Raw genomic sequence first — 12636 nt, forward strand, 5'->3', positions numbered from 1 at the left:
ACACAGTATCATCCCCCATAGTGGCCCCTGCACACAGTATCATCCCCCATAGTGTCCCCTGCACACAGTATTATCCCCCATAGTGGCCCCTGCACACAGTATTATCCCCCATAGTGTCCCCTGCACACAGTATTATCCCCCATAGTGGCTCCTGCACACAGGGGAAGCCCACGGGTAGTGGGTGAAATGCGCGTCGGGTCCATCATACAGTGTGGTATGTGATACATATGGGCGTTACTTAATATGTTTCTGATTTGTACATCATGTGTTATTCCTTATAATGTTAGCAGGGGGTTTTGATACCTTTGAGATGTTTTGTACACTTTGGTATCTCCCAGCATTGATTTAACATCTGCTACATGGGCACACTGTTATTGACCTACTATGTATATTTGTAGTCACCTACCCATTGTGATGGTACACTAGTACTTGATATAAGATTCATCCCCCTTTGTATTGTTAGATGTATGTTATTTGTTTTTAGTGAACATCAATAAATTTCATTATATTTTATTGGTTTGGTGTGGGAGTTTTTGATTTTCAGTATTTATTCCACACTATGTGATGAACTAGCCTCGTTTGAGTTTATAATGCTCCAGGAACAAGACAGAAGAAAAAATATCAGCTTATGCGTTTCGGGACATGTTGTTGCGTCCCTTAGTCATAGCACTTGGTGCTATGACTAAGGGCACTTGGTGCTATGACTAAGGGACGTAACAACATGTCCCGAAACGCATAAGCTGATATTTTTTCTTCTGTCTTGTTCCTGGAGCATGTAAGATGTTTCCTTTTTATTTTTTGATAAAGTAAAAGTTATATTTTATTCAATGGTTGCTGGACATACTTTTTTTTGTGAATGTTTGAACATTGTTGACCCTTTGCAGTCAGGGTTTTGTCCGATGCAACCATATCGGATCTACAATTGAGTCGCATGTAGCATTTATCTTTTGTATTTTTATCTCTTCACACCAGTCGCTGACCAGTTATATAACATTACATTTAATAGATGTCTTTATCTGGTTACAAGATTTGTCTATTTTCTTAAATATATTTGTATACAATTGTTTTTTCCAACTGGGAACTTTTATTTTAATCCACTTTATTTAAAGTAATTTATTTAGTCCCTGTAGGGGGCGTTATAGTGAGGTCTCCTGACAGACTAGGCTTAGTATACATTATATGCCAGAGACCAACGGGGTGACACAGGGCACAGGCAGCCCCACCCCCGGGGGTGAGGTTAGTGACCGTGTCTTCCCAGATCTTCTACTGGATAGTACGGATGGCTTCACAAGACATTTACGTCCCTCTTTAGCATATCTGTTAAACAGATTCATTCAGCACATCAAAAACACTGTGTGAACAAGCACAGATAGCGCAGTCACCGGGCTCAGCAGTACTCGGAGGTGACATCCTGCATCTCGCCAGGCAGGTGCACAAGTCCTTGTGTCCTGGGATGTTGTCATTGTGTGCTGCAGACTTGTGGGGTCATTTGTAGATGTGACAGACACAGGTGAGATAAATAAGAAAGACTAGTAAGGCAGGGAAGACACGTAAATCAAGGAGGAACGTAAGGCAAGGAGGAGGTGTAAAGCAGGGAAGACACGTAAGGCAGGGAGGAGGTGTAAAGCAGGGAAGACTCGTAAGGCAGGGAGGAGGTGTAACGCAGGGAAGACTCGTAAGGCAGGGAAGACACGTAAATCAAGGAGGAACGTAAGGCAAGGAGGAGGTGTAAAGCAGGGAAGACTCGTAAGGCAGGGAAGACACATAAATCAAGGAGGACACGTATGGCAGGGAGGACACATAACGCAGGGAGGAGGTATAAAGCAGGGAGGACATGTAAAGCAGGGAAGACACGTAAATCAAGGACACGTATGGCAGGGAGGAGGTATAAGACAGGGTAGATATGTAGATATGTATGCAGGGAGGACAAGTAAACCTTGGAGGACACTGCCAGTGTTTCTTCTCCTCAATCATGGTAATGGATGAGCTGGTGTACCCTACCAGGAATGCCGTGTTATTTTTAGCCAAATCCTGGAGGTCAAGGATCCCATCTATATTGCTAACTGATGTAAATTCAAGAGTTATCCTAAAAAAATCGCTTCAGCAATCTTGCTTTGTTTACCTGCTATGTGAGATTATTCCTCCCATTGCTTACGTTTTCCTTGGTCCCAGGTCTGTTATCTGATCCAGGACAGGAGAATTGACTTACTGCTCTCTGGTGAGGAGGGAGATTGAGTTCTCAGACCACGTTTGCTCTCCAAGCTCTTATCTCCTGCTTATTGCAGTTTGTTAGTAAAGGACCAGACAGTGTATTTATCTCTCCATGTAAACACAAAAATAACATTGAGTTTACTGCAAGTCCGTTGTCAGTCAGGGCAGCATGTAAGTTTTTTTTCTCTCCAAACCTGTGAAATGTAATAGACATTTACTGTGTATATTATTTGATCAGCACTTATTTTAGATTTCTAGTAATGATAATAATCTCTCTTGGTAAAAGCAATGTCTGTATCTAGTGAGATACTTCATAGTCTCCTGTCCATAAAATAGTCAAAGCTGTCCCCTAGCTTGTTGAAGAATACAGGAATTGAGAAGAAGAGACAGCAGGCGAACTGGTGAGAGAGGAAGATGGGGAAACACCTTTAGGCCAGGGCCCCACGGGACGTAAACGCCGTGATTTGCTGCGGGAAAAATAGCAGAGTTTTACAGTGCAAGCAAAGAGGATGGGATTCATGCGAATCCCATGCCCAGTTTGCGGAAAAAAACGTAGTGCGGACACGCTGCGATTTGCAAAGCCGTTGCGGCTTTGCAAATCGCAGTATGTCAATTATATCTACGGAAACGCCGGTGGCTTTCCCATAGATATAATGGGAAGAGAAAGACCGCAGAGGAAACTCCGTGAACTTTCTCTTCAAAGCGCTGCAGAAAGAACCGCAATGCGTTCACGCTTTAGCGCTGCGAGTACGGCCTGTGGGGCCCACGGCCTTAAGGACTCTTGAGATACTGGGCAGGTGAAATCCTGGTCTCCCTTAAAAGTAAGGTACGGTTCACACTAACGTTGGTGTCCGTTCAGAAGGTGTCCGTTTAAAAAAAAAAACAAAAAAAAAACGGACACCTATCATAACGGACAGTAACTGATGGCTATCAGTTACTGTCCGTTATATGTCCGTTACCCATAGACTTCAATGTTAAAAAAAAACCAGACACTTACTGTCCGTTTTTTCAGAAAAGTCCTGCATGTAGGATTTTTTGTCCGCTTGAAAAAACAGACATGGTTGTAAACGGACAATTAAGGACGCAACCTAAAATCCCATTGAAATGAATGGAAATAGCAAACGGACCAGCTAGTGTCCATTGCTAAAATCTTGTATGGACAATAGTCACGGACACTGCTGAGCGGACACCAACGGTAGTGTGAACGCCCCCTAACAGACTTGTCAACAGTGACATCACTGAGAAAATCTGAGTGATGTCATCAAGCAGGATTTCCTCCATGATCACCAGGTATCCCCTGGGTCTTAGAGCTGCCTTATTGTATTCCAATACATCAGGGCACCTACTACTGCACCTACCATCACCTGATATGATATCTCTAAAACAGGGTAAGGTTTCAGAAAAATATAATAATTATCATAAAACATCAAATAAACAATCAGTGAACAAAAAATATACAGAAAATAAAGGAAGAAAAAAACCCGTTCTAATCAATATAATTTATTAGCAGTTGTCCATATGGTAATGTAGATTGTGCACAGGTCTGATGCTTTTATGGCAGACACAACCCAAATATTACAACATGTAAATCTCATCTGTCCAGAAAGCTTTATATTTTTCTTGCTTTGGTTCTAATATCCAGAATTCCCCGGGGCTAAAGCTGAATCCACAGGACTGATCTCCCGTCAGAGGATTGTAGAAGGAGGAAGACGACGACTCAGCAGCAGAGACGGCCGCTTCCTTGACTCAGCAATTCTCAAACTTGTAGAACCGGTCGTGCAGGGACAAGTGAAAGCACAATCACGTCATGATGGACGCCATGTTGTCAGGAGAGAAGATCTCAATCCAGTAACCGTCAGGGTCTTCAATAAATGCCAGCCCCTTTATCTTCCCTGCAGAATGCACAAGGGTGGATGACTAGTACTGGCCTGATAGGCTGCTGTACACACTGCGCCACTACCTGATATAAGCATGCCTGTCGCCAAGAAGAGGAGGCCGCACTGGTGACGTAAAGGATGTGATCACTACAAACAGCTGATGGTGAGGGTGTCGAGAAGCGGCCTGGTATTGATGGTCACTGAATGATCTCCTTTAAGGGGTTAATTGTGACACTGCACAGGCCTCATAAGCAGCCACAATGTTTGGTGTTAGGGCCCATCTCCATTGCCAGTCACATATGATCTGCAGACAGGGCTGGATCTTGGCTAACACTTTGCTGCACCGATTTATATTAATAACACATCTTATACTCAAGTTGTATACAGAGCTGCATTTATAATTCTGCTGCTGTCTACTGTACATAGCACCATATACTTAGTCATCTATTATCATGTGGGGATGTAGCTGTATTTCTGTCAGTGGTAGAATTGTGAATGCAGCTCAGGAGGTGACTGGAGTATAAGAGGATTTATCTCATGATTAGTGGAGGATAAATAAGGCTCAGGAGTCACTAGATTCATGTAATGTAAACCTAAGGGCTCGTTCACACGGGGCAAGAGGGGGGGCGGATTTTGGCGCTGAATCCACCTCAGAATCCGCCCCCTCACAATAGAGGTCTATGTAAACTGCTAGCTTCCTTTTTTCCGTGAGTGGCATGTTCCCGCTCACGGAAAAAAGAAGCGAGCTGCCCTTTCTTCAGGCGGATTCCGCGGCTGATTCAGCTTCGGCGTCCGCCTCGTGACAAACACCCACCGGACTAGGCCCATTCATTTGGGCCTACTCCGGAGAGGGAAGCCGCAACTGTTGTAAGCTGCGACACGCATTTTGGTCCTATTCTGACACGACTTCCTGCGTCACAATCAGGACCAAAATCCGCCATTCTGTGCCCCGTGTGAACTAGCCCTTAGGGATTCAGAATAATCATCGTCAGTTTTACCTTCGTCGGGCTTCTTCACTAATGTGACTCCAAGCTGCTCAAACCTCTTACAAGCAGAAGAGACATCCGGGACAGCAATGCCGATGTGACCTGTACATGGAGAGCGGTGTGAACACATAAGCCATACAGGACATGATAAATATATCACAGGACAGACCTGCAAATATTGCCTTAGGACAGCTTAGGAGACATCTGGGAAGGAGAACAGCTGATGGTGGGTGCTCATGGAGGGATCTACCTATGACCTACTCCTTATGGATCTTCTAATACTCAGGTGTCATCGTAGCTTTCCTCTTGGCTGGACAGGTCCAGATCTTGTGTCACCATCTTGTGAACATGATTTCATGCTATTCTGTCACAAAACGTCTATCCTTTATGTGTCTAAGTGGATATAAGAAATTGGAGTCCATAACAAAATTTGAGCCAAGGTAATGGCAGACATACCTGCGAGGCACGAGGCCTTCCTCATGTTGTGTCCATACCGCCACCCCTAGTTCCTCACTACAGCTCCCAACTATTCTGTGTCCTTCCCTTAGTAAAGCCCACGTTGTCTTCTCTCTGCCCAGCCCTGACCCAACTCTACTATTTGAGTGTATTATTGTACTACTTACTATGTATTGTAGCTATGGACCCCACTAGTACCTGAGTAGTAGGATCTCTGTCTATTGCACATACACAACAACTTACCAAAGCCCAGAGGGTCAGAGTTGCCATTATGGAAGGGTTTTTCGTTCTCACTGCCCCAGTTACTGCAGGAAACAAGAGACATACATATGTAACCTGCACAATAATAGTGCACAGTAGTATGGGGGTCATTCAGGGTAAGCCTCATACAAAAGGCTAATTGTTCAATTACAGGAAGGTCACAGATCATGACCTTTAATGAAGCGCCCGTGCACTGTTGCTGCATTCACCCTCCTCTCTTCTGGCACCCAGTTATATAAGGCATTTCCCAAAAAGAGTAAAAAAAGGAATAAAGTGTCCAGCAAAGGTTCATTAGTTTTTTTCTGTCTAGTATGCCTATTTCCTGACCTCTGCATGTATAAATTACTTGTACTGAACCTATTCTACCTGCCCTGACCACTGTCTGTATACCTGTACTGAACCTGTTCCACCTGGCCTGACCTCTGCCTTTATACTTATATTGAACCTGTTCCATTTGCCTTGATCTCTGTCTATATACCTGCACTGAACCTGTTTCTCCTGCCCTGACCTCTGCCTGTATATCTGTATTGAATCTCTTCGACCTCCCCTGACCTCTGTCTCTATATCCTTATTGAAATGGTTTTACCTATCCTGAACTCTGCCCGTATACCTGTATTTGAACCTCTTTGACCTGCCCTTTATTCTGTCTACCAGACTAAAATTGCGTCGCTTGCCCTGACCTCTGCCTGTGTAGAATTATGAACAAACTCTACCTACCATGACCTTGGCTTGTCCTTTGACCATGTCCCTGCCTTTCCCCTTGTCCCAGTGTCTCTTGGTTCATCCAGGTCAGCTGCTACTAAACTGAGACTACTCTTGAGATAGAGACCCACAGAGAAGTTCAGATCCTCATACAGAGGTTAAATGGTAAAAACCTTAGGGTAAGTTCACACAGGTTTTATGGCAGTGGATTTTGACACGGAATCCGCCTCATAATCTGCGGCCAAAAGCGGCTCCCATTGACTTCAAGCCGCTCACTTCTTTTTTCCGCTATTTACCTACCTACCTACTGCTTGCACAGTATTGTAAACGCCCATTTTGTCGTGGCCTGTGGGCATGCGCAGTCTGCTCTGCCCAAGGCCTTAGAAGTTACAAGCCACCGCCGGAAGAAGAGGCTGAAGATGACACTGCTGACGAAGAGGAGGCAGCGCTGGAGAAAGTTCTCTCGCAGCATTGGGGACGCCCCCAGTGCTGTCTGAGCACTGGGGCCCGCCCCCAGTGCTGTGAGAGAGCTAATTTACATACCAAGAAAAACCGGGATTGTAGGCGAATGGCGGCGCGGAGAAGACGACGAAAGGTAGGAAAAGAATAGCCTTTCTTAAGGCTATTCTGACGTGGTACCTACAAAAAATTGTGTCTGACTGATAGGATCCCTTTAACATAAAATCTTGATTTTAATACTAGGTCACTTTACTTACAATAGTTTTCTCAGCAAAGTCACCTGCAGAACCCACAAGAAGTCAGATTTATAGAATAAATGTTGTTTAAATTTTTTTAAATTATAAATTAATAGTTCAAGTGAATATAAGAAAAGCTGTAATATAGCTCATTGGAGGAAAATGCTTTTATCTCCTATTGTCAGCTTCTCTCCTGCCTGATAAACTGCTCAATTCACTGTTCAGACACGTCTTCAGTGAAAACAAGCTATAGCTCACAGACAGGTCAGGTTACACAGGAGCCTATGGAGAGGGGGAGACATATACACCCTTAGATAACAGTATATGTTTAGCAGTTTTTTGCACTTTTAGTATTAAGAGTGAGTATTATAGATGTGAATAAATCTCTCGTGAGATAGATATCTTACTATATCTGCTCCAGGATGTCTTTGTCACTCTGCTTTTAACTTATTCCTCCTCCACCTCCCTTCTCCTTCATAGACGTTTCTGAACTGCAGCTTGTCTTCACTAAAGACAGATCTGGCAGTGAATTGAGAAGTTTAGCAAGAAATAGAAAAGTTGAAAACAGGAGATTTTTTTCTTGTAATAAAATATACTGTATTACAAAGTGTCTTAAGGTCACCTGAAACAACAAGTACTCCATAATTCTTAACACTTAATTTTTTTTATAAGATAGTTATATTATATTTCTACTCTGTAAGATTATGGACAATAACATCAAACAGCGGCTCTTTACTATAACCAGTGTGCTGAAGCTAGGAGCCCCAGCATGGGGGCATAGAGTGGTCTCAGTTCCTCTTTTGGCTTTGATAGACATGTTTATACATCATGTAGATAATGACTCATTGGCATACTTACTGGGTCAGGACAACAGTCGCTTTGCAGGAATATGCCCAGGCCTCCCTCTCCTTCATGTCTTCTGGGATGTCCTTACTATCCTCATAACCCAAGATATACTGCGAGAATTTCATGGAGGGGAAATCAAGTTTCAGGAGAAGACTAAGGAGCAATACCAAAAATATCATGAGCTTGTGCTGAAGGTGCTGCATTATAAGTGCCCATCATTAAGTATAACTGACCCCGATATACTACTGAAGCCCAAACATTAGGCTACATGTGCAATGATACACTGAAACAGAAAATGAGATTTTGGAGAAATTGTCAACACCAGTCATGGGCTGTATCTCTCCTTTAAGCATAACGGCCCCTTCACACGGCGTATACGCTCACTGCTTTGGAGCGTGTAAACGTTCCGTAGCAGCGGCGTCTAAAAGCAGATCGCATTGTTTTCTATGGGAGCCGGCTAATGCGCGCTCGTCATAGAAATGAATGGGCTGCTTTTTCCATTCATTTCTATGGGGAGCGCGCGTCTGCCGGCTCCCATAGAAAACAATGGGAACTGCTTTAGACGCCGCTGCTACGGAACGTTTACACGCTCCAAAGCAGTGAGCGTATACGCCGTGTGAAGGGGCCCTAATATTCTTCCTACATCTTCTGTATGTCTAATTCATTGAAAAGCCAGTGACTGATTCTTATGACAGTGAATATGTAACAAATCAAGCATCAGATTAATCCATAGCTGCACTGCAGATTGAAAATGCATATTAGATGGTACATGAAGGTGGTCGGGGGATTCCAAATGTCAATGTTTATCAAAGGAGGGACAGTATTGGGACTTATTAAACCATCCATGCCCTTATAAGAAGAGATCTCTACAGAACAGGAAGTGTTACCTATTGTGGCTCTAGCACCACCTTTTGGAAGGAGCTCCCTACAGATCATGCTTGGTTTTCACACATGATCTAAAGGGAGCTAAGGTGGCGCTACTTTCCCATCAATGAGGTCTTGTTTGTACATTCCTTATAGTTATTAAAGTGATACCTGCACAAGATTTTGGGTTATTAAATGGGATTCATTCATTACATTTTGGGTGGAAGGAGTTGGTATAAATATTAGAGGCCTAGAAGTTGCAAATGACATAAGGCATTACTGTCTGAGACTTACGTCATCCCAAGGCATTTGTTGTAAAACATCAGTGATTTCTGGGGGTCTTTAATCCGGAGCATGGTCTGCTGCAATATAAAGTCCTAAAATGGGCAGAAAAGAATCATATGCATTTAACCTCTTAAAGGGATTCTACCACTAAAGCAACATGTTTTCTAATTACCACGTCGGAATAGCGTACTACGGACGGCCAGCGGCCATTTTTGGAAGGCCGCTCTTGCTCTTGTAGTTCAATACAGGATACAGGAATGTACTGCGCAGGCATTGGAAGTTGGACCAAGACGGAAAACAGAAGAGGCGGGGTTGCAGCTGAAGATGGAGGCGGTGCTGGAGTGAGCTCTCGGGCAGCAGTGGAGACGTTCCCATCGCCGTTTCAGCGCTAGGGCTCGCCCTCATTGCTGCGGAGAACTCATTTGCATACCGGTTAAAACCGGTATTTCTAAGGAACGGCGCCACGGAGACCACGTCTAAAGGTAAGAGACAAATAGCCTTTCTTAAGGCTATTCCGACGTGGTAATTAGAAAAAACGTTGCTTTAGTGGTAGAATCCCTTTAAAGGGATCATTAGTATGTGATCTGTAGGCATCTGATATTTGGACTATGAGCAGATCAGTTGTTGCAGTGACCTCTGGGTAAGGGAGGCAGCTAGTGGCTGGCTAGGGTGCACAGCACTGCTCCTATTCAAGTGCCACTATGCAGTGTATGGGGCTGCTCTGCCGATCCTATTACTTGCATAGGAGCAGTGCTGCATGTGCTCTCTGTCCACTAGCAGCTTCCGACACCCGGAGGTCACTGCCTCAGATGATCTTTGTGGGGTCGGGTTTTTGACTTTGTTATCAATATAAGAAAACTATTTGGGGCCAGAAATCTCTGAACACGTACCTCCAGTTATAAACTGCTGGTGATCCATGAATAGTACAGGTGAATTTAGGTTACCTTGTAATATACCTTATTTCACATTTCTGTTTCCTCCTCCACTTGCTAAGCTGTTCTCTGGATCCTTATCTACAATCTCTCTGCTTGCTTACATTATATCCTTCTCCCTCTTCAGTCTTAGGCACAGAGCTCTATGGAGAAGGGAGGAGGAAGAGGCTTCTATCCAATGATAAATTGCTTTATTGACTCATTCTGTGTATTATCAGCTTCTTATCTACAAACTAGTAGTGCTAATAGCAAAGTATAACAGCAGCAATTACTTGAGTGCCTTTTCTTTCCTCCTCCCCTCTCCATAGACTAATATGAAGAAAGTAACAGCTTAAAAATGGAGAAGAAAACAGATTTCTTAAATAAGATCTATTACAAGGTTTCATCTCTTCATCTTTATAACAAGCTATTTGTGGAGGTTCGCTCGAACTACCTGCCTAGTTAGGTCCTTAAAGGGGTATTCTCATCCTACAAATTGATGGCATCTACACAATATACAATCTAATGTGTATGGTCAGTTTAAGTCTGGGTTTCCCTCTCTTATCACTTCTTCCTCCTTTGCTCTCCATAGACTTCTATAGACATGTGTAATCTGAGTGACATGCAATCTCCTGCCTGTCTCCAGATGGCTATAGCAGAGAATCTCGCAATATAAGTTAGTTTATCAGAGGGAGGAGATGCAAGGAAAGAGCCGATAAGGAGAGAAAGAGGCAAAAACAGCAATTCCACCGTTCTTTTCAGCAGCTTTCCTTGTAATGTTGTAACCTGAGACTCAGGATGACACAGTAGTGATAAAAGTGCAGGAAGAACCCGCCATCCTACCATTGCACAAGGTGTGTGCACGATTAAGTGCGACTGAAACTGGGGCAGGTCACATACGTATAATAATAGTAACATCATAAGTACTGAGCACATGTAGTCATATAGACTATAGAAATAATCCATTCCGCCAGAATTCTGCATAAAAGATGGGATTTTCATTTTATAAGCAATGACAAAGAATCACCACGTATCGCCCCTCACAGGGGTCTTTATGAAGTGTATTTGATAACGTCTCCCTGTGAGGGTCGCTATATGGTGTTTTTTTGTCATTGCTAATAAAATGAAAATTCCATCTTTTATGTGAAATGGATTATTTCTTTTATTTTTGGAGTCTGATTTGGAGACGAGACACTGCCTTGCACTCCTGGGGAGGTGAATAATCCTCTTAATACTGGTGCGGCTACAACACTGCATTCTCTCTCTATGTTATTAATGTATGTAGTGTATATAATGTATAGTAATTTAAGTATTATAAATACTGTATATATAATGTATAATAATGCAAGTAGTTTATGTTCTAGATATTTGCAGGGTATGTCTATATACTCTATTTCTCCAAAAATAAGCCTTAGCCCGAAAATAAGCCCTAGCTTGATTTTGCAGGGTTTTTGGAGTAGAGTTGAAATATAACCCCTACTCTAAAAATAAGCCCTAGGTACAGTCAGCACCTCCAGCACTAGGTTATGTCACGTGATATCACGGTGATGGAGAATAGGCATAATGTAGCTCACAAATGTCCTGAACAAGTGCCCCGCTACCTCCAGACACGGCAAATTCTGCTGACCCGTTCCCAAGTCCCGCCTCTGGGGTCCTGTCTCTTGACCACCTCTATGCTGTGGGCTACCGACGTGACCAGACGTTAGGAGCCAACCCTGCTGGATCTCACAGATGCAGCCACTCCACTACAGTACCTGCTCCTTAGCATAAAGGAGAAGAGATACAGAGGGCCTGGGGCAATACCACACACAGTGTATAGAGAGAGAGGTTCAGTAAGTTTATGACCCACTGACCCTGTACCTTTAATTGTGAATGTCAGCTAGAGTTACTAACCCTAACCCCAACCATTTTACAAGATCCGTCCAAGGCGAATCAGAAACAAATCTGTTTCACTCTCGTGCCTGAAAAATAAGCCCCAGCCGTTGTTTCGGAGAGAAAAATAATACAAGACCCTGTAATATTTTGGGAGAAATACAGTATATAATAAAGTTTGAAGTATATATAACATATTTATTTAATGTACGTATGTGTGTACATAAATATATTATAGTAATGTCTATCTAGTAAAGTATAAAGTGTATGTATATGTAATAATGGATAGTAATGTGTATAGCTAGTACATTCAGTACCTGGGTTGCAGGGTCCACTTCACTGAGCTCTGGTGTCTCCTCCATGTTTACAGCCGGCACTGATGATACTATAAGTGGATGGACAACCTGACATCCGAGGCGCGCCCAAATTACACTCAGTTCTGGTCACGCCCGCTCATGACGCTTGTTCTCCTGTCACTCATATAATGAACAAGTTAGAGAGGCCACATACAGAGGACACATGTATATACAAGCAGCTGTGATGGAGTCCACAAGATCTGATCAAGAGAAAGACTAAATATTGTCAGTACCAGGAATCAGGCCCCCCTTGTGCGCTGCATGGACCAATATATACACAATAATCCACTCAGGACTTACATGAAGATTCCTCT

The 12636-nt window shown here is 43.3% G+C and overlaps 1 protein-coding gene across 1 annotated transcript; it reads right to left on the reverse strand.

Moving 5' to 3' along the window:
• Positions 1 to 3952: 3952 nt before the first annotated feature.
• Positions 3953 to 12345, reverse strand: LOC142196565 (lactoylglutathione lyase-like). The gene is made up of 6 exons (XM_075266535.1): positions 12284 to 12345; positions 9193 to 9275; positions 8047 to 8187; positions 5774 to 5835; positions 5087 to 5176; positions 3953 to 4103 (listed from the first exon to the last, which is right to left on the reverse strand). The coding sequence occupies exons 1-6, from the start codon at positions 12326 to 12328 to the stop codon at positions 4012 to 4014; spliced, it is 513 nt and encodes a 170-aa protein (XP_075122636.1). The 5' UTR covers positions 12329 to 12345; the 3' UTR covers positions 3953 to 4011.
• Positions 12346 to 12636: the final 291 nt, after the last annotated feature.

The sequence above is a fragment of the Leptodactylus fuscus genome, chromosome 3 (genome assembly GCF_031893055.1).
Source record: "Leptodactylus fuscus isolate aLepFus1 chromosome 3, aLepFus1.hap2, whole genome shotgun sequence".
In the NCBI taxonomy this organism is placed as follows: domain Eukaryota; kingdom Metazoa; phylum Chordata; class Amphibia; order Anura; family Leptodactylidae; genus Leptodactylus; species Leptodactylus fuscus.